At 47.3% G+C, this 26496-nt stretch overlaps 1 protein-coding gene across 1 annotated transcript; it reads left to right on the top strand.

Annotated features, from left to right (window-relative positions):
- Positions 1-44: 44 nt before the first annotated feature.
- Positions 45-19779, top strand: SLC7A1 (solute carrier family 7 (cationic amino acid transporter, y+ system), member 1). Its single transcript, XM_010296337.1, has 11 exons — positions 45-432; positions 5041-5199; positions 7462-7636; positions 9531-9655; positions 11254-11476; positions 11843-11982; positions 13669-13771; positions 15564-15775; positions 16103-16251; positions 18547-18655; positions 19412-19779. Exons 1-11 carry the CDS (start codon positions 63-65, stop codon positions 19519-19521), a joined length of 1875 nt encoding a protein of 624 aa, XP_010294639.1. The 5' UTR covers positions 45-62; the 3' UTR covers positions 19522-19779.
- Positions 19780-26496: the final 6717 nt, after the last annotated feature.

Genomic DNA, 26496 nt, shown 5'->3' with positions numbered 1-26496 from the left:
TTTGGGGGTATCCTGGTCCAGGTAATGATGGCAGCATCTTTCTTACAGGCCCAAACACAAAGATGGAGTGTCAGAAAATTATCAATTTTGGAAACCAGCTTCTTCGCCGGAAAAATGTGGACTGCACTCGAGAAGACAGTCGGCTGTCGCGATGCCTCAACACATTTGACTTAGTGGCTCTGGGTGTAGGCAGCACTTTGGGTGCAGGTGTCTACGTCCTGGCTGGAGCCGTGGCACGGGAAAACGCAGGACCTGCCATTGTTATCTCCTTCTTGATCGCCGCCTTGGCTTCAGTGCTGGCCGGACTCTGCTATGGAGAATTCGGTGCTCGAGTTCCTAAGACGGGATCAGCTTATCTCTACAGCTACGTGACCGTGGGCGAGCTGTGGGCCTTCATCACAGGGTGGAATTTAATCCTCTCCTATGTTATCGGTAAGTATGGTGGGTGAGCTGCGAGACCCTAGCTTTAGTCCAGGATGGCAGCCTAGTTTGAAAGATGGGCCTTGTTTGGGTGCCTGCATTAGTGTTACAGAATAGACGCTGCTCTCCTGCACTCACCGAGGATTTCAGGACTTGTCTGCAAGGTGTGTTGTTGGTAGCTCCCGTCAGTCGGTGAGGTGAGCGGTGGGCTGAGGGTTTGTCCTGAAGCTGGATCATTGCTGCTGTGGCTTCCTCAGAATCTCCATGGCATCCCTTTGGCATCCCCTGGCTGCTGCTCCTGCCAGGGAGCAAAAGTGCGTGCCTTCTGCTGAGAAGGAAGTTGCTGACAGAAGGATGCTCTTACACAGCAGCATCTGTACTCCCGGCTGATCACGGATTAATTCCTGGTCCCTTGGAAAACCTATCTAAAGTATCTGGAGCTCAGACTTTTGTCTTGTGAATGGCTGCAGGATTAAGCTTAGGGTGATCTGCAGGTTCACAGTCTCTGAAATGTCCAAACCAAATCCCTTCTAAGCCCTTGACTCCCACTAGGAGAGGCCTTGCATTAAGCGCAGAGCATGCAGTGTAGTACAACGCGGCTGATGCATTAAAGCTAAGCCACATTTTCCTAATTAAGGATTTGTGTCTTTTTGAGCACGTTCTGGGCACGCTGCTTGTCATGATGCCAGTAATTAAGGCTGCGACCAACTTGCCAGTTGAGAGTGAAGACTTACTAGTTAAAATTAAACCTGATGTTATGCTAAATTATTAAAGGGAAGGTTTTTTTAAATGCATTTCATGGGATGTGTAATTGTTACCTTGGAGATTAGTTCCCATGGTACTGGGGAGGGTAAGATCATATCAAGAGCGATGCAGTGACATAGCAGTTGCTTGTCTGAGATGGTGCTGGCTCTGCGCTGTGTGCTACCTGAAACCTTTTCCTCCTCTTTTTTTTTTTTTTTTTTTTTTTTGTAATAAGAAATGAGAGGATGAAAATGAGAGTCAATTAAACGCATCTCCTTAGGAAATCTGAGTCCTGGGGTTCTTTTATGAATCAGGTTCACTGCAAGGATGGGATAAAAATAGTTTTTAAAAAAAGTGAGCATATAACTTCCTCTAGACTTCTAAAATGAACTCTGCTTAGGCTACACATTGAAAAATTGAACAGACTTCATGGTGATTTATCTTCTCTTCCAGAAAGGTAATGATAGTTTCCTCCATGCTCCTCATCTAGTTAGTAATTGGCCCTTCCCACCATGATACTGGACCACCAAAATGACTGACATAGCTGTGGGTGCTGTTCCAAAACCTGATTTTGCAAATGCACAATGAAAAGATTTACATACTGAACATTACATTCCCAGGATCTGGGCTGAGGCTGGTATTTCTCAGAATTTTTTTTGTCCTCTCGTAATGGCTTTTGGGCCACTGCCTCAGTTTTTATTTCAGAGTTGGCTGCTCATTGTATTATCACAAGGCAGAAAATTCAATAAAAAATAAGTAGTTATTATCCATGAATGTGTTGAAACACAACTTTTACTTTTAATTCAGTCCTGTGACAAAAATGCATGTTTGCAACTAGCTTCCTCATAATTTGGAAGGAAGGGTGGCTAAGCAGGAAAAACAGCTGGGAGAGGATGTGAGCTATAGCAGGTTTCTCTTCTTTATCTTACCCAGCCTTTTTCCCCGTGTTAATTTCCCCTCTTATGAGTAAGGACAACTCCCAGCAGCTTCGGGGTGTGGAGAAGAAAGATATGTTGGCAGGCACATGCTGCAGTTCAGAGCTGGGGGTCGAGAGGGGCAGAAAGCCAATTATTTTCTCTGTTGTGCTGCAGAAAATGCCAAGTAGTGCCACCGAAACCAGGTGGGGTGGTGGGAGCTTGCATCTGTAGGGGCTCGGCCAACTTGGTGTTTTACTGCTGAGGTTCTCAGACGTCTGTTCAGAAAGTATTGTGGGGGTGGAAAAAGAAATCCTGGGGTCCCGGAATGGATGGCCAGTAGCTTGTAATTAATTGAAGTGACTTTGCTTGTGGGAAGACTAGTGTGGGGTCTTGGAGGTGGGTGATGAGCAAAAAGTGGGTGTGCAACTGATTGGTTGTAGTCTAGACAGAAGGAAGAAGGTGTCCAGGGCCAGGATCTGGTGTGGATTTTCTTCTGGGATGATGTGGGTTTGGGGAACCATGCTGGATTGTGGGAAGCATTTCAGGAACTGGAAGCTGGTGGGAGCTGGTAATATGATGAGTAACAGCATCTCTGGCCAGTAGCTGCTGCTGGGGTTTCTTGGGGCACGTGGTGACCTCCTGGCCTGTGCCTGTTCCTGCAGTGAGCCCTGCACCTGGGCTCAGCAGCTCTCCTGGGAGCCATGTGCTGCAGGCAGGAGCCAGCTCGATCTGTTGAGGTTATGCTGACCCAGAACTAGTAAACCTTCCTGGATACAAGCCAAATGTCTTTGCACCGTGCTCTCTAGCAACAGTGAGGTATTGTCCAGGTGTCCGCAATGTTAGAAGAATGTCAGATTCCCACCACTCCCTCAAGGCTGTTGGTTACTGAGCGTTTGGGATAAATGGCTGATAGTTATGTGGAACTGGCATCCAAGCAACTGGCATCTAATATAACAATCTTGCATCAATATAACTGGCATCTAATATAAACGTGCAGGAGCTGGTTGTTCCTGTTCTAGAACATGAAATATTGGAGCCAGGACAAAAAAAAAGCACTAAAGAAATAGTCTCTTCCTTTGAATGGTGCCAAAGTTATACACAATAACGTCTGGAGTTTTTCAGGATTAAACTGATGGCACTGATGTCCCACCCCTTTAAAAACATTCACACTGTGCACTTTGCTGTCTCAGTGAACAGAAGAGTCTCCAAACAGGTCTGTTCTGCAGCTTATTTTAATACTGCAGCGAAGCTGGGTTGGGGTGGTGTTTCCAGCTTTGCTGCAGGTGCTGCCCACCGCTGCTGCAGAGGCTTTGGCTGTGGGTGAGGACAGACCTTGGTTGACAGGATTGCAGGTGCCAGAGTTGGGACCTGAACAACCACCCGCAGGTGAGCGCGTCAGGACAAACTGTTCTAGGTAGAAGGCGGCCCTGACGGCGTCCTCTGAGGAATTGCTCTGCAAACCAAAACCAAACCAACCTCTTTTTTAACTAGGTAATTATGTACAGTAGTAATTATATCATGCAATTAGATGCTGCTATATATAGTGCACTGTATAAGACGTTGGGAGTATAATGATAGCCACTTCAATGTAAGAGAGGGAGAAGTTGGCTATTACCCAAACCTACTTATTTTACACAATACTGTCACTGTCTCGTGGTAGCTCTTTGTTGTTACTATTTCAGTTCTCTGAAATGACTCTTCTGGCCCAGACAATGTCCTGGACTTGGTCATTGTGAGACCCCAGGTTTGGTCCTCAGGCCGGCAAGCTGTGCATGGTTCGGTGCTCTTGGGAAGCGCAGCAAACAGCGGCTTCGGAGGGGGAAGTCTAAGCACTGGCTGCAGGCAGGCGTTGTGCCGCTTGCTGGGATCATCACCAGCATCCTGCAGTAGGCTGACTTACGCTCAGATTACCTGTAAATTATATCTGAATCTTCATCCTGCTCAGATGCTCTAGCACCAGAGGTTGGAGCAGACCTGCATGTTGCTGGAGTGCAGAGCTTACAGAGCTGGATGGATGTTGTGGTCCAGGCTCTCGTGCTCCCGCATCACGCTGCCGGAGGCTGGCTAGCTTCTGTAAGGTCCCTCTGCCTGGGCTGCAGTCACCCAGCTGGGGCTGCCAGGGGTTTCTGCTGGTATGAGAAGAGGCTCAGACCTTTCTAGTAGAAATTACCAAGTTTGGGGGACGTTCAGGCTGCTGGGGGCATAAGGATACAGAATCACAGAAATCACAGAATCACAGAAACACTAGGTTGGAAAGGACCTTCAAGATCATCAAGTCCAACCATTAATCCAGCGCCACCATGTCCCCTAGACCATGTCCTGAAGCGCCACATCCACACGTTTCTTGAACACTTCCAGAGATGGCGACTCCACCACCTCCCTGGGCAGCCTGTTCCAATGCCTGACCACCCTCTCAGTGAAGAAATTTTTCCTAATATCCAATCTAAACCTCCCCTGGCGCAACTTGAAGCCATTTCCTCTTGTCCTATCGCTAGTTACTTGGGGGAAGAGGCCAACACCCTCGTCGCCACAACCCCCTTTCAGGTAGTTGTATAGAGCGATAAGGTCTCCTCTCAGCCTCCTCTTCTCCAGACTAAACAACCCCAGTTCCCTCAGCCGCTCCTCATAAGACTTGTGCTCATGATAAAGTCAGTCTAGACTGTATCTTAAGGCAAAGTCAAGATTTACTAGGAAGCCAAACCACTGTAAGGACTTTTTTATCTTGTCAGCTGAGTAGAAGTCTGAGACCCACCACCTGTGTGTGTTACCATCAAAGCAGATGCCAGGCATGAATACAGGCTGCAGGCTGGATCTGCAGTGGAATGGCTGCTCCCAGCACCCGGGAGACAGGTGCAAGGTTGCTTTGAGGCCCTTCATGGTGAAAAGCCATGCAAGGTGCCCCGTTTGGAACGTACACCAGCCATGAGGGATGATCTGCATCCTTTCTGTCCTCTGGCAGGAACCTCAAGCGTGGCCAGAGCCTGGAGTGCAACGTTTGATGAAATCATAGGCCAGCATATTGAAGAATTTTGTAAAAAATACATGACCATGGATGCTCCTGGAGTGTTAGCAAAATACCCAGACATCTTCGCTGTGGTGATAATCATCATCCTAACAGGTAAAATCTTGGAGGGGTTTGTGAATCTTGGACCTCCTTCTTTTGTAATTTCATTGTTGGCTTTTAGAATAGGCACAAATTCCTGATTTATTTTGGGTGACATATTAAAGATTCTTTCTTTGCTACAAGTGTTGGATTGACCTATATAGCTGCTGTGGAGTTAGCACAGGGCATAGCCTGTTTACAAGGTTCTTTACAAGAGGGGAGCATTCTCGATATTTTTTGAGCCACTTTTAAAACCTTCAATCAAATTTTATATAAGGAAGAAAAGAAAAGATGACTTGTTATCCTAAATCAGGTATGGAAGTTCAATCCTTCCCTCCCCAAATCCTATTACACAAAAATTTCATTCTATTGCTCTATCAGCCTTATTCCCCCTTTGATAATCTGCCAGTTTTCAATGCCTTGAGCCAGGAAAGTGAGGAAGAAAATACGAGACTCGGTAAGAACCTCATGTGCAGTAGTACATTTTGGTTTGTTTTTTTTTTTAAATATATATGGGTTTCAGTTTGCAGCAGTGAATGCAAGACTCCAGAGAAATAAATGTCTGATAAATAGTCAGGTCCTCTTTTTTTCAAAAACTGCCAAGGCGTTGATCAGAATTTGGAAAAGTTTTGAAAACTGTAGAATTAAAATCCTTCTGAACTTCTACTTCTGCTCCAGCTGGATCTTGCAAAGCATTGCCAAACTTAGGCAAATTAAAAAAATTACACTTCTCATGTACCCCTCTGTGGTTCCCAGAACGCAGAAGCTGCAACGTCACCCCAACAAGGTTATCCAGACATTTCCCACTCTGATCAGGATGCTGGTCTCAGTGTGAGCTGTGCTTATGGGAACAGGCTTCGTAAGCAAGGGATGCTTTGGCATCTTGGTTTGCATTTGGATCTAGGACTATATCGAGGACTGCTGAAGTCAATAGCAGCTCTCTGTTTTCAGGACGACATCTGAATGGGAGAGAAGGTTTTCCTTCATTTGTTCATTTGTATATAATAGGAATTGCTCTAGTTTCAAATTACAATCTGCTCTTTCACCTCAGATACAATTTGCAAAATTTAGGACTCATCATTTTAGCACTACCAAGACGTAAAATTATAAAGATTACCAATGGCTTTGTTCCCCTGCATGGAGCAAATTCCCTGGATTTTAATAAAAATGCAAACCATTTTTCTACAAAAAACTGATGCATGAGCAGCTTTAGTCCCGAATGTAAGCACTACAAGTTTATTTCTGCTTGCACCGTCTTGGAGTTTGATTTCTACAAGGTACCTTACAAGTTTTCCTGGGCAGCTAGTCAGTTTTATCAAACACTTGCCTATGTGGCTGTGTCAGCTTATTTCTTATTTTAAAAGAAGGAAAGGTGAGTGTACAGGGTGCTTCCCTCTCCTTGAAGTGCCTTGGAGTAGCAGTAAGGACACCCTGTTGTGCTTCTCTTCTCCCTCAGGCTCATGTGAAGTTTTTTATCTTCTCCCTCAGTCGCCTCCTTAGATCTGGGTTAGAGGTTTGGGTTCTTGAAAATCAGCCACCTGAAGAGCAAACACAAGTTACCAGAGCTTGTCGTTCTGAGAAGCCGAGCTATGCCCCAGCGAGATGCTGGTTGCTAAAGCCTGCAGACGTGTTCTTCTTCAGGTAGATGATCTTAAGACCACAGGCTGAAATCCTGCTCTTGCTGAACTCAGTGGTGAAGCTCCCACTGATTTAAATGGGAGCGGGATTCCCAAGATGCCACCTCCTTCTATATGTTCAGCACTAGAAGTAGCTGTCCTCTTGGATTCAGTCCCTGCTCATATTTTCCCCTTCTTCTAAGGAAAGTTGAATGTTGTTCATAACTTCTGCATGTGGCCAAGACCTCAAAGACAATGTTCATTCATTAAAAACTACCTGGGGTGCTTTCTCTGGGTGGAGTTTGAGGCTGTGTCTAGGTGGCACAGTGCACTGCCACAAGGTGACCAGAGCTAGAGTTGCAAGCAGTGGAGGCAGCTTAGCTGTCTCAGCAAAGCACTTTACCAGGGGCACGTGCCAAATGGTCATGCTGGGTGGGAAGCTGTGTCACGTCCCTCAGTAGTAATGTCTGGGCTGGAGTCCTCGTCCTCCTTCTGACTGAATCTATCCTGACCTACCTGAGCTACTTGGCTTTGTGGAGACATGAGGTGTGGTAAGTTGGGCAGAGCACAGCGTGAACAGAGCTGGGCTACCTCTACAAGCCCCCAGCGCCTGCTGCTGGTGGCGAAATACCTGACTGCCTATTTGCCATTTTTATCCCAGGGCTTTTAATCTTTGGCGTGAAGGAATCTGCCCTGGTGAACAAAGTGTTCACCTGCATCAACATCCTCGTCCTCGGCTTCGTTATGGTCTCCGGCTTTGTGAAAGGATCTGTTAAAAACTGGCAGCTGACTGAACAGGACATTTACAACACTAGTCACAGCATTTACGGAGACAAGTAGGTTCGATCTTTTATTCTCAGCTCTAAGATTGATGTATTTTCAATGGTAAATTTATAGAGGGGGTTGTGCAGTGATTTAGAAAACCAGTGAATGGGATGGCTCTCTCTTTTGCCCAACACCTTGGGGGGAAAAAAAAAAAGCTGGTTTCGGTGGGCATTTGCTGAAAGCAGGCTGTGCTGGTGGGCTGAAACTGATAGCAGGTAGGTTGTGTCAACTTCGGCCATGCTGCAGAACTGACCATTTCCAGCCTCATGACCAATATGGCATCCAAATTTGAGAGAAAATAGCTTTTAGGCAACCTACTATACCAGGCTGGCTCTGGTGCCTGTTTGAAGCTGTGACCAAATATAGCTCTGTAGTTTCTTTGGACATGTGGACAGTATCCTTGCGGCACTGTTGTACCTTTTGGAGACCTTGTCCCAAACACTCAGTAAAATGAAGGCAAGTTGCAGATTATTTTAATGCCTTGCAGCAAGCATATCATGAATCCGTTTTTAATGACATTTTGCTACTTGGCCAAAATCCCGTCTTCCTATACAAGATCAAAATTAAGGCGCTTACAAGGGTTGCCAGTGATACAAGGCTGTTCATTTTTGCTTGAGACTGTACAACACAGAATGCGGGCCTTTAAATATCTCCATGTACATCAAGTCAGTCCTGGCCTACTGTCTAAACTCTTTATGCTGGCCTGCAAGGAAGCACAGTTTGGCAGAAACTGCAGAGATTCATAAATGTTGCATGGGTCAAGTTTAGCTTGTGTACAAGCCGCTTATTGAGCCTCTTCGCAAAATTCAGCCTGCTGTGAACAAATTGCTTCCTATAGGAAAAGTCCCCCCTCCTTCCCTACTGCTATTCCCATGCAAGGAGCAATTAGTGCAATTGCTTGAAAGTGTAACTGTAGCTCTTTGACCTGTAGCACTGACTATTTTTGTAAAATCTGTCTGGGGTTTACTTTACTATATCATTATTTCCAGAGTAATTCACATTTGGGTTGTGCTATTTCTGCAAATAACAGGCCAGTTTTCATCTAAGTCTCAACACAGCTTCTATGAGAGAGTTGAGATGCTAATAAGACTTGCAGATTTGGGATTTTAATTCAATTTAGTTGCCTTAATTCATCTTTACAAAGGCTTTTCCCTGAAAAAGTGACCTAGGTCACTTGAACTGAAGGGTATGTTATACATGACTCAACACAGGCACTTGGATCTGGGGTCCTGATCCAGAGTGCACTGGGATCAGTAGGTGTATGTTGACTTTAATGAACTTTGGATGAGGCTCAGCAAAGCATTTGGTGCATCAGGGATGCAGGCTCCTCTCCTCCCCCAGGGTCGCAAGCACAGTTTAGGTACAAGCTCAGCACAGGGAATTTTGAAGTGGAGAACGGAAGATTGTGTGGGTTTTGGTCATGGCACCCTGCATTGCGCTCTGATGTCTGCTCACCTACACTTTATCTTAGTCCTTCTTAGGTGAAAAGTGCATGGCTTACATTTTTCTCAACCTTCAGTTTTCAGAATTGCATGTTGTGCTTTTTCAAAAGCTTGTGTGTAAATGAATATGCGTATCTACACACATGCACTAATATTAGGAGGGGAATTTTATTATTCATGTTATTTTCTCCCTGTCTTAGCCAAGACATTTTTATCTGCCCAAAAAACAGGTGGTGGAAACAAACCATGATCCATTTTTATTCTGAGCATTCCCCAGGCTGTTGCAGGCCAGTCCAAAGCTCAGCAGGGCTTAGAATTTTTGCCTGGTATTTGTATGCTAGTGTGTGAAAGGGAGAGCATGTTCCTTTGAACTCCAGCTTTGGATTTTGTTATTAGCTGTATGAATGGTTTAGTTACTTCTGCCTAGGCAGGATGACTTCTAACCCAATGCCATGCCTTTTAGTCAAACACAGGAAGAAAAGCTCTATGGTGTTGGAGGGTTTATGCCTTATGGATGGAAAGGAGTCCTCTCAGGGGCAGCCACGTGTTTTTACGCTTTTGTGGGATTTGACTGTATTGCTACTACAGGTAAGAGGGAAGATGTCTTCATTCCGCTTATGAACCTGGTTGCTGGTAGATTGGCTTTCAGTAATGTTGCACAGCACAGACTAATTTGGGGTACTGCATTCATCATCCCACTGATCCTTCAGCCCAAAATATACTTTTGGCTCAGCTGCTTCTAATACTCAAAGTGCTGAGTATGTCCAAGTCCCTGGGTGCTTGAGTGTTGAATTCTAGCTGCTGTGGCAGGCACCTAGACCCTATAACCCACTAAATGAGCTTTCTCCCTTCTTTACCTGCAGGACCCAGTGCCATAGTTGGTCACTGATGACACTAACCAGGTCAGACTCCACAGAAAACACAGCCAGCTTTACTAATTAGGCAAACAGGAAAGGCCCGGGTTCAGATGCTTTGTATGACTGGTGAAGTTTGAACCTCTAACTCCAGACGATGCTTTGATCAACAGGTTATTCTGGATTAGGGTTCTTCAGTGCCTTCAGCTGAAGGTGCTCCACTGGCTTGGAGTATTTAAAGAGCCAGAGAAAGATGGAGTCTCTGGGGAGTCATCTGCAGCCTAAAACTGTGCCTCAAAATAAGGGAGAGTTTTTATCTCCAAAGATTCAGACATCTCCTGGGAGAGAAACTATCAGCATTTTCATATTTCTCTGGGCTAAGAAGGATCTCAGTTCCCTGCAGAGAAGAAGGATTATCCTTAATTTCACATTTGGCAAGAACTGAGTTGCTTCAGAGCTGGAGCAGAGGGAGGAGGAGATCATCACAAAGACAGATAAAGCAGTACTGCCACTTGTTACAAGGAGTTTGATAAGTGCTGGCTCCATTATGCCAGCCAGCTGTAGGGCCTCTCTTTGGAGGAGAAACACGTAAACCTTTGACTTATAGGTACATGAGTCTCTGCTTATCGGTTCATCCTTCTGACATGCCAAACCTCAGGAGCTGTTGCTTTCAGAGAAGAGCAGCTCTGGAGGACAGGGAAGGCTCAAAGCTGCTTCAGTGCCTGAATTTTGAGTATTTTTTTATTTTACACATTTGTCCCAACTTGATTGTAGAACATTTTCCATAAAAACTAGAGAGAGTCCTTTTTTTAAGAGGAATTTTCAAAGATCTGTATGATTTACGCGTGCTGTGCAAAGTCTGCTTTTCCCTGGAATTGGGCAGCTATGGTGCTGTGTTCACTGTGTAGCAGTGCCAGTGGAGATGCTAACTGAAATGGTCACCCAAAGGTTTGACCCACAACTGCACAATAATTGCTTGTCCCATCATTTGTGATCATTGAACTCTTGTTGGGGCTGCACCATCAGTTGGATAGCAGGAGTAATTGGAGGTAAAATAATCCTTTTTGGGGAAAGGTCTATTTTTAATCCAGATTGTTTCTGTGCCTGAGTTTACAAGGCCTCCACAAATGTTTGTCAGGAGTGACAGGAGCAGCAGAAGTGGAAGCAAACAGGCTGTGGTATGCCAAGTGGATGGAGCAGGCCATCAGCAGCGTCATGATCAAACAGCTCCTCACTGCCCACGAAGCCTTTGAAAGCCCCAGCCAGCATGCCCTAGGTTGGGATAAAGTTCTTGCTCATCATTTAGCTGATATTTCAATTTCTTTCTTATAGGCGAGGAGGTAAAAAACCCTCAGAAGGCCATTCCTATTGGCATCGTGGCATCTCTGCTCATCTGCTTCGTGGCTTATTTTGGCGTGTCAGCTGCCCTGACGCTCATGATGCCTTACTACCAGCTGGATACCAATAGCCCTTTACCCAATGCCTTTAAATATGTGGGTTGGGATGGAGCCAATTACGCAGTGGCTGTTGGTTCCTTGTGCGCGCTTTCTACGAGGTGAGACACTGCTCTTCCTTTGTGTATCTCTCAAGGTAAACATGTATCTCCAGCTACTTTAAAAAATGGTGCATGCCAGGGCTTTACCTTCACTGTGTTCCCCTGGGTCAAAGGAGCAGAGACCAGGGATGAAATTCAGGACTATTGACTTCAAAAGGACCAGGAGTTCACCCTGTGATGGACTTTCAGAGATGCACATGACCAGTATCACTTCAGAAGCTCCCGTCTTAGCAGCAGACACAGAAGCTGAAGTGAATGAAGGCCACCTGTTCTGTGTTTGTACTGCCATAAACTTGCTTTCATTTGTGTGCCTGTGCTCAGCAGGAGGTGATATAAGTAGATTATTTTCCCCTTCTCTGTCCTTAGTCTCCTTGGCTCCATGTTTCCAATGCCTCGAATAATTTATGCAATGGCAGAAGATGGACTTCTCTTTAAATTTTTGGCTAAAGTCAACGAGAAGAGAAAAACTCCAATAATTGCAACAGTGACATCAGGGGCCGTTGCAGGTAAGATCCAAAGACTTACACAAATGCGTGGAAAGGAGACATAAGCTCATCCTAGGGGCAGATTAAGTCTGCCTGACTCTAGCCCACTTATTAATCGGATGTATTGCACAGCATGACTTCCCTTCCAGGGCATGCCCTGGAGGGGCTGGGTGAGCATGAATAGCTCGCTGTGTGCCTGTCACTCTTTCTCAGAGCTCATTGCTGACATCCTGTCTTATGCCAAAAATTGCCTTCATCTGCTCCCTGGGTGCTCTGCTGGCCTTAAAAATAATTAACCCCCTGCAAGGTGGCAGCCAGTGATGCCCCGGCATCGTTGTGGCTGTTGGCCTGTCTTGGCTGAAGACCCCGCACCGCTTGTGGGTAGCAGCTCGGCAGAAGACACCAGAGCAGCTGCAGACAGGCAGATGGCCTCTGTGGCTCAGGCATTTGTTAATCTGTTAGTCACAGCTGGCAGCTGACCTGTTCTCCCCTTCCCTCTCCCACCCCCCAGGAGTATGGCGATTAAACCTCTCAGACAGCAAGGACAAGCAGCTTACCCTCTTCTCGCAGCCACCCCCTTCCTCGCGATGCCTAGCAAAGAGGAGAGCCTTTCTGCTTCCTCTTTACCTTCTGCTGCAAATGCAGGATGAACTGTCGGTACAAGAATGTGCCATGTTTGGTGGGGAGTTGCTGCCGGACTGCCGCTGTGGGCTCTGAGCTCCTGTGAAAGGGCTCAGCTACTGCTTCTGGGACCTGCAGAGCCTCCTCACAGCTGCTTCTCTTACACCTTCCTCTTCAGGTGGCCTTGGGCCCAAACTGGGGAAAAAAGAGACAGATAAAGTAAAAAAAACGTACTTTGCAGTCCCTTCAGGTCTCCTCAGGATGGTCTGTAGCGCCTAGGACCAAAGCAGACATGAAACTGCAGGGGCTGCACTTGCCAGCGGAGCTTGAAGGTTGGGCTGGTTGTAGGGCTCCAGGTGGTGTATTTGAGGGCAGGCTGGGCCAGGCTCAGCTCTGAGATCCCTGTGCTCTCATACAGCTGGTGGCATCGCCTGAATGTCTGACTATGGCGCCTGTCCTCTGCTTACTTGCTTCACCTTCTGAAGGCCTTTACACAAAGGCCTGTACAACCAGGGGTTGCCTGGTGAGGGTGTGTAAGCAGGGTAATCCCTAAGGGATGGCCGTCTATACCTTTTTCTGGAAACCCCCATGACGAGGCATGCTAACTCAAGATGTGCTCCTTGATGCTTTGTCCCATTGTGTGCATAAGCCTAGTTTTGCCCCAGTTGAGCCAAGACAGCAGAGTGAGGTGCTGCCCACCCTCCATGCCCTCTAGCTACTTCCAGGAGATAACTGTGGCCTTAGGGGTGCTGCGGCTGTGCTGGGGGACTCTGGCAACAAGGCTATGGCTTAAACCCCTGCTCATTGCTGGTAGTTGTGTTAACATACCCATATAAGACAGAACAGGCTGATGTTTGCTGTAGTAAATGGTTCCTCTGGTTCCAGCTAGTGAGGACAGCCGGTGAGGCTTGGCTTATTCACGCACCGCGTCCTACTTTTCCCCACCTCAGGACAGCTTGAGTTCCCCTGCCAAGTCCTGAGCAACAGTTACATGTGTGCTGTGTTGTCGTTAACGCTTCTGAGATGTGCATGTTCTGCCATGTTACTGATTTTTCTTCCCTCTCTCACCTTCCTCTCCTCCTACAGCTGTTATGGCCTTCCTCTTCGACTTGAAAGACCTTGTGGATCTCATGTCCATCGGGACCCTCCTGGCTTACTCCTTGGTGGCTGCCTGCGTTTTGGTACTGAGGTATGGATGTAGAAACAGCCTCTCTTGTACCGCACAGACAGAAATCCACACAGCTATCAGATGCCTTCATAGTTTCCATAAGCCCAGTAAAATCATGAACATCTCCAGCTATAAGCATGTGAAGAACTTATTTCTTTAAGCTCATGGGGGATTGTGCTAGCTGGATCTGCAAGGAGGTCCTCTGAACTTGGTTAACCCTTAGTCCGTGCCACTCGTGCTGCAGTCAACCCTGAATGCCCTGGGAGATTATATGCCAAAGGGTATAGATGAGAGATGGGTGGTCCTGGATGCCTGCGTTGTCATCACTCTTGTTCTCACTGGGGTTACAGTTTCAGGTTGTCTTTACTTTTGAAAGAGGATTCAAGATAAAGTGTAGCAGCAGCCAAAAAGCTGAGCATGCATTTGCAGGATCAGTGCCTTAGTGCACATGTCTTTTAGAAATGCTGAGCTCCCATAACTTCCCTAACCTAAGCTGAAAATTGACTATCTCCATTGCTTGGCACCTCATGGACAACAGCACTCTACCCACGAGGACTGTGCTTTGAAGAGCATGTTACTGAAAAATAACTTTATGTGTTCAATTACTTATTCAGAGGGAGGCTTTTTACAAACTTGCTGCAAATGCATTGAACTAAGAATTGTCTTGTAGCAGGTTAAAGGCCAACACTGTACTATAACACCGTTGCTTTGTGCCTGTGCTGTCCACTCTGCCCCTTTGAAAATTCTTGCTGATTTTCCTTGCTCTTCGTACTTTTCCTCTGATTTCCCAGGCCTCTCTTCCCCATACAGCTGGAAATGACTTCTTAATTTGTTTCTGCAAGCTGCTGTACCTATCGTGAGGCATTTTCCCCATTGTAGGGATTTGCCTGTCTCATAGCAGCCCGGGCAGCTGATTTGGCTGCCCTGCTGGCTGCCCAATGAAGTAGCAGCTGGATCGTTTCCAAAGCTGTAAGTTCCCACCACTAATACCCTGCTGTGGCCGGCCCCAAGGATTTCACTGCATTTCTCAATTTGCAGTTTCACACATGCCCTTGTTGCGAACACATGCCCACAGAGCAATTTTAATGTGTCTTTCAAAATGGCCCTTTCCTTTAGTCAGGCTTGTGGCTGAGAGTCATGAGCCAAACCTTCTGTGAAAGAGACCTGAAGAAGACTGTTTTTTCTTTATGGATCCACATGGTTGTTCATCAGGACCCCATTGAATGAGATACTGTTCACACACACAACAAAAAAATTACCATTCTTCACTTAATCCTTCCTTCCCTATGTGGCAGGAGACAAGCCTGCAGAAGAGACTGGGATGGAGAAGGATGGGGCACCAGGAATGTCACCCTGGGGTGCAATCAGCAGCTGCCAGGGTGCGATATCTGCTGAGTTCCTAGCTCAGCCACCTCCTGCCAAAACACAAGAGCTGAACTGCCACAGATAACCTGACAGCCTGGTTATGACCGTCTGTCTGTCCCCACGCTGCTTCCTTTTTCAGTCCTCACTGCTATCACCGGATGGTGTTTTGGTGACAAAGGTGATAGGGCTTATGAAAGAGAGCACTGTCCAGTTTAAAACACTGACATTACAACCAAGCTGTAGGTGATAATAGCTGACCATATTTGCTTACGTCATGATGATGTTATTCCTCGAATTTCCACCTGAAACAGAAGGGTGTAGACATTATATGTGCCTATTGTGGTGCTATAACGATCTGGGACACAGCCACGACTATCTGTCTGGCTTTTGAAGGAACAGTACCCTGTGCCAAACCAATATGCTCTTTGTTTCATTTCCCATTTCCTAGGTATCAGCCAGAACAGCCTAATTTGGCATACCAAATGGCTAGGACAACAGAGGAGACTGACAACAATGAGTCTGTGAGCACCAGTGAGTCGCAGGCTGGATTTCTGCCAGAGGAAGAGGAGAAGTGTTCCCTCAAAGCCATACTGTGTCCCCCAAATTCAGACCCTTCCAAATTCTCTGGCTCGGTGGTGAATGTCTCAACCTTCATCATTGGTAAGCACTGGGCAGTGAGCCAGCTGGTAGGTCCCTGTACTCACCATGGTGGGAAAGCTCAACTCCTGGCTGTAATTCTGATGAGCTCTTGTAATGGCAAAAATAACTGAAGATCTACAGATTAAATTTATGATTTAAAAAGAAATCCATAGATGGGGTTTGTGCAGGTGCATAGGGGGTAGGGCATATCTCTTACAGTTAGCTTTTTCATGTGTTGCCGTTCTGTTTGCTGAGCTTTCAGTTTCTGCTTTGCGTGCTTGTGGTTTTGGTTTTTTTTTTTCCTGTTCCTAAAAAAAGAATCAGCAGGCTTTTGGTGTCTGTTCACAGGTTTCCTTATCGTGGGTAGCTGTATCCTGACTGCCCTTGAGCCAAGCATTCTTATAAAGGCTGTATGGATTATTGCTGCCATCCTTGTTCTCCTTGTCAGCTTTGTTATATGGAAACAGCCTGAAAGCAAAACCAAGCTCTCCTTTAAGGTGAGTGTCCTGGGAGGTGTAGCTAGAAAAGAGCTGTCTGGGAGGTGGTTGGAGGAGGATGTGCATGTTGGCCTGTATCAGAAGGGATATGCAGAGAATGTAGGCACGATGTGAACTTTTCTATGCAGGGCTGCCAACAGAGCTGATGGTTTGAGCTCTCCAGCTAGTGTGGCTGTAACCTCTCATGGACTGTGCTCACTGCATGAAGGGATGTCCTACCAGAGCCAAGCTCAGCCTCCAAGTGCGATTTCCTCTTGGCATCTACAAATGTCAGTGTAGCTGCTTTGCTGCGAAGTGCAGCACGGCAGAAGAAGTGTTGCGCTAGGACTGCTGCCCAGCAGTGCCCTGTGGGCAGAAGCAGATTTGACACAGAAATTGGGGCTGAAGGGGGGTTAGCTGAGAGATTGGAGGAGGGAATCGGGAGGGGAAGCCACATGGTCAGATCAGAGGCGACAACAGAGGACTTGGAAAGAAATGTAAATGGTGCTGGAGTTCCGGGAGAGGCTGGGAGGGCAGAACCTGGTGCAGAGATGTGGTCAGATCATGGATACAGAAGGAGAGAGAACCCAAGAAGCAAGCTTGTATGTGAGGATCAAAGGAGTACTCACTAAAAGGCTCTAAGAAGGTGCACTTCCATGTCCTGCTTAGTCCCCATGGAGACTAAGGGGTGACCATTCCCTCTTTAACAGCCTTAAGTATGAAGAACTCTGTCATTTTCTTGCCCTGTCCAAGCACACCATCCTTTCTATATTAAACAAACACTGGGATATTTTTTTCTGCAGTATAATCCTGCAAGTCATGTTTTACCATTTTTGATTTCAGGCTATTTCCCCAATTTACTAAATTAGTTTCGAATTCTAATCCCATTCCCCAAACTGCTCTCATTTTCATTGCTCTTCAATTACAGTTTTTCAGTAAATTCTCTGTTATTAATAATTTAATCGAACCAGAGTTGCCCAGAGTAGTGTTTGCAGCTCATCTTGGGGTTATGGTCCCAGAAGTGAAAACAGAGATGTTCAGGAGCAGAAAACGTAGGAATTGTCATCTAGACTGTATTTTCTGAACTTGTTTCTGAGGAGATCTCTTTGCCTTACAATCAGGGTGTTTTACTTTCTTTTTTTTTTTCCCCTCAGCTGCTACCCTGTCCAAGGGAAAAAAAATTAGACCTGTCACTGCTAAATCTGTAATGGCTGTTTCTCATCTCCTTCTTGCCTTTTAGACATTTACAACCTGGCTGTCTAGTGATTTTTCTCCAAAGTCTCTCTGGGAATCCAAGGCTGACTGGTTTGTTCTCCAGTTGTTTTTCTGTATTTCTTTTTAATAGGTAATTTGTCTTCCTTCTCCAGTCTTTAGAGACCTTACCAGTCTACCAAGAGCTCTCAGAGATGCCTATTAGTAGTTCAGAGATCACTTCTGCAATCTCTTGGGTACATAACTCACCCACCTAGGGAAATTTCATTTGTCCCTACTGATTGGACAAAGACTAATTTAGAAAAATATTCTTCTTCCCGTTTCTAATTTGTGTGCCCATCCCCTTTCTCTAATAATGTGAACAGCTGTTCACCATAAATATTTTTTTTTGTGAAGCCTAAATCAAGAAAGGCCCACAACATTTCAGCCTGTTTCTTTTTGTAAATCTCCTTTTTCTTAAGGAGTGAAGTTCACTTTCCTCCTGGTTTCACCATATTCACAAACCTTTCTGTTGTTATAATTTGTCCTTTCTGATTTTGTCTTTACATGCCTGTGCTATTTCTTTATATCCTGATTTTTGCATTTTGGCTTTAGTGTCTCATTCTTCTTTGTACCTCAGATCACTAAGGCATTCTTGGTACAGCTGCGCTTGTCTCTTACAATATTTCCTGGTTTTCTTCTGCTCTGGGTTAATTTGCTCTGTATTGCTTAATTACCTTGGTACCTGCTGGATGAAGTTCTTCAGGTCCCGCCTCTGACATTCCCCTCCTGATCTTCAGTAGAATCCTGTCATGATGGAGTCCTTGGTTTTCCTCTTCTCTCCTTCCCCCACAAGTATTTAGTATTGCTGCTAAACTTTGCCTCTTGCCTCCTTCCAGATCACAAAACAAGGACAACCATTCATAACATGGGTGAACAACAACATTCACATCCCTCTCCCATGGTGGACTGATGTCCTGCATTTTGGTCTAACCTTGCCTTTTCTCAGATCTATCAGCTGAAGAGTTGGTAACAGCCATCACCTCCTGTTTACGAGGGATGTGATGTTCTTTCCTGCCCATTGATCTACCCTGTGGGGGTAATGTATCCGTTTTTCTTTTTCAGGTACCTCTTTTGCCCCTCCTTCCTGTTGTGAGTATTTTTGTGAATGTTTACCTCATGATGCAGCTAGACCTAGGCACATGGATACGGTTTGCAGTCTGGATGCTCATAGGTGAGTTTGTGAGAGTAAAAAATGCAACGTTCAAAGTTACTACATTTTGTTAACCATAAATTTACTGTAGTATTCCAGTGAGGGGTTCTGCACTCTCATCATCCTGGGGCAACGTCGGTGACTTAACTCAAGCCATTTAGGCAGTGTGTCTCAAGCCTTGTTTTGTTTTTTTCTCAAGCCTTGAAGCGTTCATTGGGACAAAACATCAACCTATGAACCATCTTACAGGTCTTGTTGCCAACAAGAAACCATACGATGTTTCTTGTTGTCTGGCCTTGAACTGCAGGTCCTGGTGGCAGGGCATGTGATTCTGGAGCTGAAGGAGCTGAGCTCCGTCCCAAGGTGCTCCCAGTAGCCATGCAAAGGAGGCTGTATTGCCCGAAATGCCCAGGGAATTTGATACAATAAAAATGACAAGTGTGTAAGAAAGATGAGCATCAAGTGTGGTTGTATTTTACTGGTATGGATGCAGTAGGCACAGAAATGGAGAGAGAAAGCTCTGAAGCAGAATGGACTCACTGAAGAGCATGAGAGGTTTATTCTAATCAGCTCCCTGTTTGGGGCTGGGACAGATTGTCTTTTAAAGACTGGTGCCTGTGTCAGTTTTTTTTTCTAAGGAAGGCAGTGGCTGCCCGCAAGAAGCTAGTCGTCAGGATGGCTGGATTTATCCTGGTGTAATCTGTGTCGGTGGGTGTGAGTAGTGGTTTCTGTTTCCTTTATGGAGCTAACGGTGCCTTCTCCCCTTGCCTTCCACAGGCTTTATCATCTACTTTACCTATGGAATATGGCACAGCGTGGAAGCCACCTATGCGGCCTCAGCAGACGCAGAGAGAAACACGGACGCTGGTTCTGACAGCTGTAAATGACTGCGTGTTTGGCTTACGGGCAACTGGGCAATGGCTGCAGTGAAGGAAGATTTGTGGTGGGGATCCTGAACCAGGTTACATCTGGTCAATCAGTAATGCAGGAACAAGGAAGCGTAATGCGGGACTCCCCAGCTCTGTCGCTGCAGCTTGCAGTTTGCTTAGTAGCACAGCTAAAAGGGATCACAAGGAAAAAAGCCACATCTCTGGCATATTCCCGGCGACACTGTCAGCTAATCTGGGACTACACGCTTCCCTTCCTCCCTCTCCTGTTGTTTGGTTTTTTTTTCCAGTCTGTAGAAAGAAAACTGCTTCTGTGTGCCAGTTAACCTTAAATGCTGCTATGAAACCAGGCCTCTCAAAGGTCTTTCTTTCAGTAGCCCCGGGAATTACCTCCCCACAGATACTCTACCTGATTATACACAGAGCAGATTTTGCAGTGCTACTGTCAGGCTTAGACCAGATCCATCCTTCACCCGATGTGAGCTGTACCCCACGCGTACGCACAAAAAAAGGCTCTCTCCAAACACCAGCTTTCACCTGGTTAAGAAAGCACCTGCAAGACTTGCATTCTTTAAAGTATCAGGTCTCATAGTTTTTGTTATATTTAGCTTTTTTTTAACTACATACTCATACGCTTTAAAGCACACCGCTGCTGTGAAATGTTGGGAGGGTTTGTGGTCGCTGGTTGTTGGGTGAATGGTAGTTTGCCAGTGTGCAGGTAACTCCAGCAGATGTTTCTGCTCAGCAGAGGGATTGCCAGGTTTAGCCATAAAACTGTTCGGTGCAAGTACTTGAATGGCTTGAAAAGAACGGGTGTCTCCAAAGAGCCGTCCTACCTCTTCGCCTCGGAAATCGCCAGCAGTGTGGCTGCAGTGGTGAGGTGGCTAGCAGAAGTGAGCCCAGCTCTGACGGCAAGTGGGGCTCTATTTTCCTCTCCCTGCATCAGTTTCGTGTGCTGGCTGTGTAGCATTAGCAAAGGATTTGGCTGTGAGACTTTGGTTTGGCATCAGCGTGTGGAGCGCGTTTCTGCCCAGGGAAGGGGAGGCAGAGGAAGATCCTCAGGGGCTTGAACTTCAGCCGTGAGCAGTGCCGGGTGTCTGCCTCCTGCCCAGGGGAGGGCCGTGGGGGTGTGCAGGGGCTCCCCAGTCCCAGTGGTCCCACTAAAGCGTGCAGCTCAGAAAACACCACTAAGCTTTATGGTCTGGCTTGCTGAGAGGAGCTTTCCCTTTGGGGCTGGAGATCATCTCCAGAGCCTGGCTATCGTGAAAGGTGGGAGGTTTGGAGTTGAGACCGGGTCTGTGTTTGGTTGGCAATTGCAGGTGGAGCCTTGGTTTTGCTCTGAGATGATTGTATTTTTTCTAAATTCTCTCTTCCCCAACCAAATTCACTACCCTAAAAAAGTCTTGTTAAAGCATCAGGAAGGTGGGCCACTCCCATGTATGCCACTGATCTAAATTAATGCTTCAGTTTATACTGAAAAACAAATCACAGAATCATGGAGTGGTTTGGGTTGGAAGGGACCTTTGAAGATCATCTAGTCCAGCCTCCCTGCCATGGGCAGGGACATCTTTTACTAGACCATGTTGCTCAAAGCCCTATCCAGCCTGACCTCGAACACTTCCAGGGATGGGGCATCTGAAATAGATAATGCAGAAATCCTTCTCCTGACCTGAGTGGATGCTGTCCTAGGTGTCCTCCACACTACTGCCTCTGAGTATCAGACAATCTTTAATCTCTTTATCAGCATGGCTCTCGCTGATGAAGGGACGGGCTCTTGTCCCCATTGTTCAGATGGAGAACTGAAGAACAGACCCCTGCATGACTTGACTGGGGTCTCACCAGGCACCTGGTGCAGCAGAAAGGGAAACCAGGCTATCATCTCTCAAGTTACATGGCTGGACCATGGACCAAATCTTGCAGGTTTCCCAGAGAGACTTTATAGCCTTTCTGCCCACTGAGGGGTTTTAATCTTGGCCTCCTAGTACACTGGGAGGCTCTTCTTGCCAAGGTTGAATTGGAGGGAGTGAAAACAATGTGTGCATTGCCTCCCGGCTGTGTTTCAGGGTGCGTTTTGAGTGCGGTTCCTCCCTAAAAAATTAAGTCAGGATCTGCTCCAATTACTGGGTCTTGACCATCTGCCAAGCCTTTGCCCTCGTGCATATACAAAGTTTTACTCAAGTAGAGAGAGAAGAGTATCAAAATTAAAAGCCACTACGTTGAGGTCTATTTTGTTTGAACACAGGCAAGCTCTACACACTCCACAGCCTCCCAAAAAGCACTGAGGAGATGGTGAGAGCAGAAGATGTAAACTCAGACGAGAGCAAAGTTTCCTGTTGTACCAAAAATGTAAGGATTTTTTCCCCACCTTGGATACCAGCTTCTGAGCAATTAAGACATTCAGCAATGACCATTTGGGGGTGAATTCTGACTGGAAGTGTGTTTCCAAAGAAAATTATTTAACAGTATGCAGATTTCTTGCTGTATGTAATTTTTTTTTTTATAAATGTTAACTTATTTTTGTTGTCTTACTTAGGGATCTGTTCTGGTATTTATATTCCATAACTTCGTTTCAGCTTTTGTGGTATATAATAGCAGCACATGGAAGAAAGAGAAAGTCTTGACGGGGGTAATTTTTCTTCAGTTTCTTTTTCTCTGAGAAGGTTCATAGGAAAATCTTTGTTTCACCAGACTTGGTGTTTAAATGTGCCATTACCTGTACCAGCCCCAGAGCCACCCGCTGCAGATTTTCTAGTGGAGGTGAGGGTCCTCAGCCCCATCTGCCACTCCTCTGTCATGATTTCTTCAGCCCGTCAGTTCCGTGGTGCTGCCTCTCCTGCTGTTTGTTGCTACTCACCCGATACAAGGAGGTGGAGGTGGCCTGCAGCCCTACGCAGTGACAGGGAAGCGTAGGTGTCTCCCTGGCTCTCTGTCTACCTGCTTCCCCATGTCCAGCTGGACCTGGGGATCTCCTGGCCTCCTCTCGGCATGACTTGACCCCGGGGAGTGGACCGGTGGGGAGGTGATGAGTTTGACACGCCGCATACTCCTGCCCCATCCCCTCCTGACTCTATCCACCACTTGCTTGTAAGTTTTGTAACCTGAAAGGCAAAAGTTGACTGCTTCTTTCTAGGACAATGTTGAGGACTTTGCTGAATGGGTAGGTTTTTTGTTTGTTTGTTTGTTTTACTGTCTCCTCTGCCTCCCTGCTGATGTCTGCATGTAACATAGATCAAGCCAGGTATCTTTGAAGACATGCAACTGCTGCTATAACCTTGCTGTTGTGGGTGATGCGCCTTCATCCGTTTGAGCTTTTCCTTGTAAATAGTTTAGCTGTTATTTTATTACAAAGATATTTTGTACAGATGCAGAGCATTTCGCTGTATGAGGAGGTGGGAACGGAGAAGCGATGCCTTTGCTTGGCACGAGGATAGATCCTTTTCTGCCAAAGCCGAGAGATGCAGTACAAGTGGCCTGCCTGATCTTTCAGGGCAGGCTCTGGCCCGAGGGACTGACCTCGCTCCAGCCTACTGCTCGCTTGAGAGGAGCCCTGCGGGGAGGCTGTTGGAAGGGTCCTACCGACTGCGGGTGCGTGTCGGGCGGAGGTGGGCAGCCCCAGGGCTGCACTTCGCAGTTGTACAGCAAATCCAGATACATAGCCAGCCAGCCTTGCTCAATGGAAAATTGCTGTCAAAACAGCTCCCCCCCCCAGTTAATTTTTTTGTGCAAAAATGACTCACTTTTGCTTATTCGCTTACAGCTTTCATTCCCTGGTCGCTGAAAATTATTACCGGCTGCCTTTTGGTTTCGTTTCACCCTTTTCCCATCCCTTGGGGTGGAGTTTGCCGCCGGTTCAGGCAGCAAGCGCCTGTGCTGGGTGTTGGGGAGCTCTGCAGCGAGAGGGGGTGCGGGGCTGTCCCCCACCCCAGCATCGCAGGGGCTGGGGTGTGCTGCAGGCAAAGTGCTGCTGGACGGGAGACCTTCGGAGAGGTTCGTGCTTGGTCACTGCAGAGGAGGGGGGGCTGCAGGGGACCAGGCTGGTGAAAACACCGCTGGTGCCGATGCCACGCATTGCTGTTTATTGCCAGGGTAAAGTTTTAGCTGGCAGTGCTTGCCGTGGACACCCTCACCCTTCGTCCATCCCAGGTGAAAACAAACTCCTATTCATAGCATACAGAGGCTGCCTGTCGCTGCCTGCTGCCTCCATTCCTACTGACTCAGAGACCAGAGAGCAGTATGATAGGATATTTTATTTATATTTGTAAAATCTGCTTCTTCAGTGATGATTGCATTTTATATACTAATGAATTACAGTGGGATTTCTTAAATTCCACCCCCCAGAAAGCTACGTGCAAGGGAGCATTGCTGTCATCTGCCCAAATGGATGAAGGGCGACGCGGGTCCGGCAGGATTTGAAGGGGAGGAGTGGGAGTCGTGCTGGTTTTCGTGCCGCAGGCTGCCCTGCAGCCCCTCGCCTACACACCTCTCGGCACCCTCCCCTTTCAAAGGAAGCCTCTTCCCTCTGGCAGAAAAAGCATCTCTCTTTCTAAACCCTTGGATAACGTTGCGACATCTGCTCGCTGCCCTCACAGCCCGCTCCCCCATCGGCCTGCAGGCACTCCGGCATCCCAAAAGCGAGCTGAAGGCAAAGCTGCCTCGCCGGTGCCGCTCGCCTCGTGGTTCATCCTTCATTTCCCGCTCCAGCAGCGATGCCTCCCCCACCGATCCCCCCCCGGGCTGCCTTACGCTCGACGTTACAGGTCCCAGTGGGGTGTCTGACACCCGGCTGGAAACCAGATGATCCTGGAATGTCTCTGCCAGCAAGAGCCAGACCTCGATTTTTCTCAGGGTATTTGCTCCTGGCTCACGCTCCGAGACGCGGGGTTCGTCTGAGACCCGGCAGACCCCAGCCAGCGAGAGGCACCTCTTCCCCTGGACGCCGTGCGGGGAGGTGGCTCCGGCAGAGCGTCTCGAGTTTTCGGGACAGCGGTGGGAGGCAAAGCGTTCCCTTGCAGCACGCTGTGCCTTCCAGCTGCGCTGGGTGCAAGGAGCAGGAGGAGCCGCTGGCAGCCCAGAGGCTGCGTGCTAGCAAACCCAGTGCGAGTTTGGGTCCTGTCAGTAAAGGGATTTTTACTGACCAAAGCCATGGAAGAGTCTGTATATTTTAATTTTTTAATTATTAAGCAAAATGTAAATACCTTTCTGTTGTCTGTTTGATGGTCTATTTTCCTAATGATTTCTCAGAATTTCTTACAGGCGTGATAAGTAGTTTTAATGCTTGTTCTGCAAACAAATCTATTTTTTATCTTTTTTATCTTTGTTTCGGTTTGTTCGGTTGTTTTTGGGGTTTTTTTTACCATGTTCATGTAGCGATTAAAGCCTTAAGTTTTAAAATGTGAACCTTGCCCCCAGAGTACAGCGCAGGTGTGCGGCTCCCTTTTATCCTGGCAATGCTGTAAATGCTTTTCCCCTGATGCTTTTGGAATTCGGAAATTCACTTGTAATTATGTGGTACAGCATTAAAACATTTTTCTCAATATCCAAATAAATGATGCCTGTTGTTTGCCTTGGTTCGCAAGCCGGCCTGTGTTTTCTAGCTTGTTCCAATGTCTGCTGGCTGTCCCCATCTCTGCACTTGTTCTGGGAGCTGCTCATCTTAATTCTGCTGCCGGCTTTCGGGTTTGCCGAGATGGGTGGGACAATGCGTAATTTGGGGAATTTGCCGCAGGCTGGGGTCTGTGCTCAGCACGGAGCAGCTTGTTGCTGCTGACATTCAGGTGAGTCTCTCCCCGCCCTCTTGTACCAGTTCAGGTATTAGGTGGGACTTCATGAACCTGCAACGTTTATCCCAGAATTTACCCAGGCAGTGTGAATTTTGCTGGCATTGCAAAATTTGGTCGTCTGAGGAGATTAGGAGTGTGTAATGAACCAGGAGCTCTGCTGGTGGGATTTTCCGGGGTAGGGTCTGCAGTACGACGCTGAAGCCACCGGGCAGGAGGAGTCCGGTCTGTCCCCTGCCCCCGGCTGCCTCACTTGCAGCCTGCTCGGGCGTCCTGCGATGCATGAGGCAGTGGCCCCGCGGACACCGCTTTTCCTCCTCCTCTCGGTCCGGGTCCTTCCCGCGGCTTCGTCTGTGCTCAGCGAGCCAGGGGCCTGGTGGGAGGTCGGTCACGAGGACGTTATCAAGCACATTCCCAAGGTGGGATGTGCCCGGGCCCCTTTTTAATCCTTGTGGCAAAGCCCGAGGAACTGGGTGCCCTCAGTGGGAGGGCAGGGCGAGGGGAGGGGGTGTTGAAAGGTGGGTGACCGGCACGTTACAGAGTGTGCTTGTTTGCTGCCGCGCCTGAGCCGCCAGCAGAAGTGTTCCCCTTACCGCATGCTGAAGCATGGCACCTTAATAAAAACATCGCAGGCCACGATCCCTGGCCTCCCGGGAGCCCCAGCCGTACGGGAAGCACCCTTAGAAAACGAATCCATGGGAATTTAGATCTAATTTATAGCACGTGAACCATAGTCAGGTAACCCAACTGACCAGCCCCGCTGCCGGGAGGCTAAGTGGCTGCCTGGCTTCGGTCTTTAACGGGGTAACCTGTTCATGGGGTTTTGCTTTGTTTTCCATTTATCCCACTTTCCGTGTGCACAGACATACAGAAAACACTGTAGGACACACTGGTTCGTATGCGTCGGCCCGTATGTGCACTGGCGCATGTATTTATTATCAGGAATATATTACACTTATCTGTACATCATAACTGAAATAATACAAACTCTTCCTGTAATCATTAGCCACATAGGAAACGGGACCACAGAACTCCTGCTGCGTGGGAAACTGTACAGAGGCTCCTCAGCGTGTCCATGGGACACAACCACCATCAGTGCAGAGACGTAAAATACCTGATTTTGCACTTGATAGTTTTTCCTTCCCTCCTGCCCGCCCGCCACCACTGCAAGTCTTCGCCGCTGCGCATCCGCCGAGAC

The sequence above is a fragment of the Phaethon lepturus genome, unplaced genomic scaffold, assembly GCF_000687285.1.
Source record: "Phaethon lepturus isolate BGI_N335 unplaced genomic scaffold, ASM68728v1 scaffold19941, whole genome shotgun sequence".
In the NCBI taxonomy this organism is placed as follows: Eukaryota; Metazoa; Chordata; class Aves; order Phaethontiformes; family Phaethontidae; genus Phaethon; species Phaethon lepturus.
This window is presented reverse-complemented; position numbering and strand designations above follow the sequence as displayed.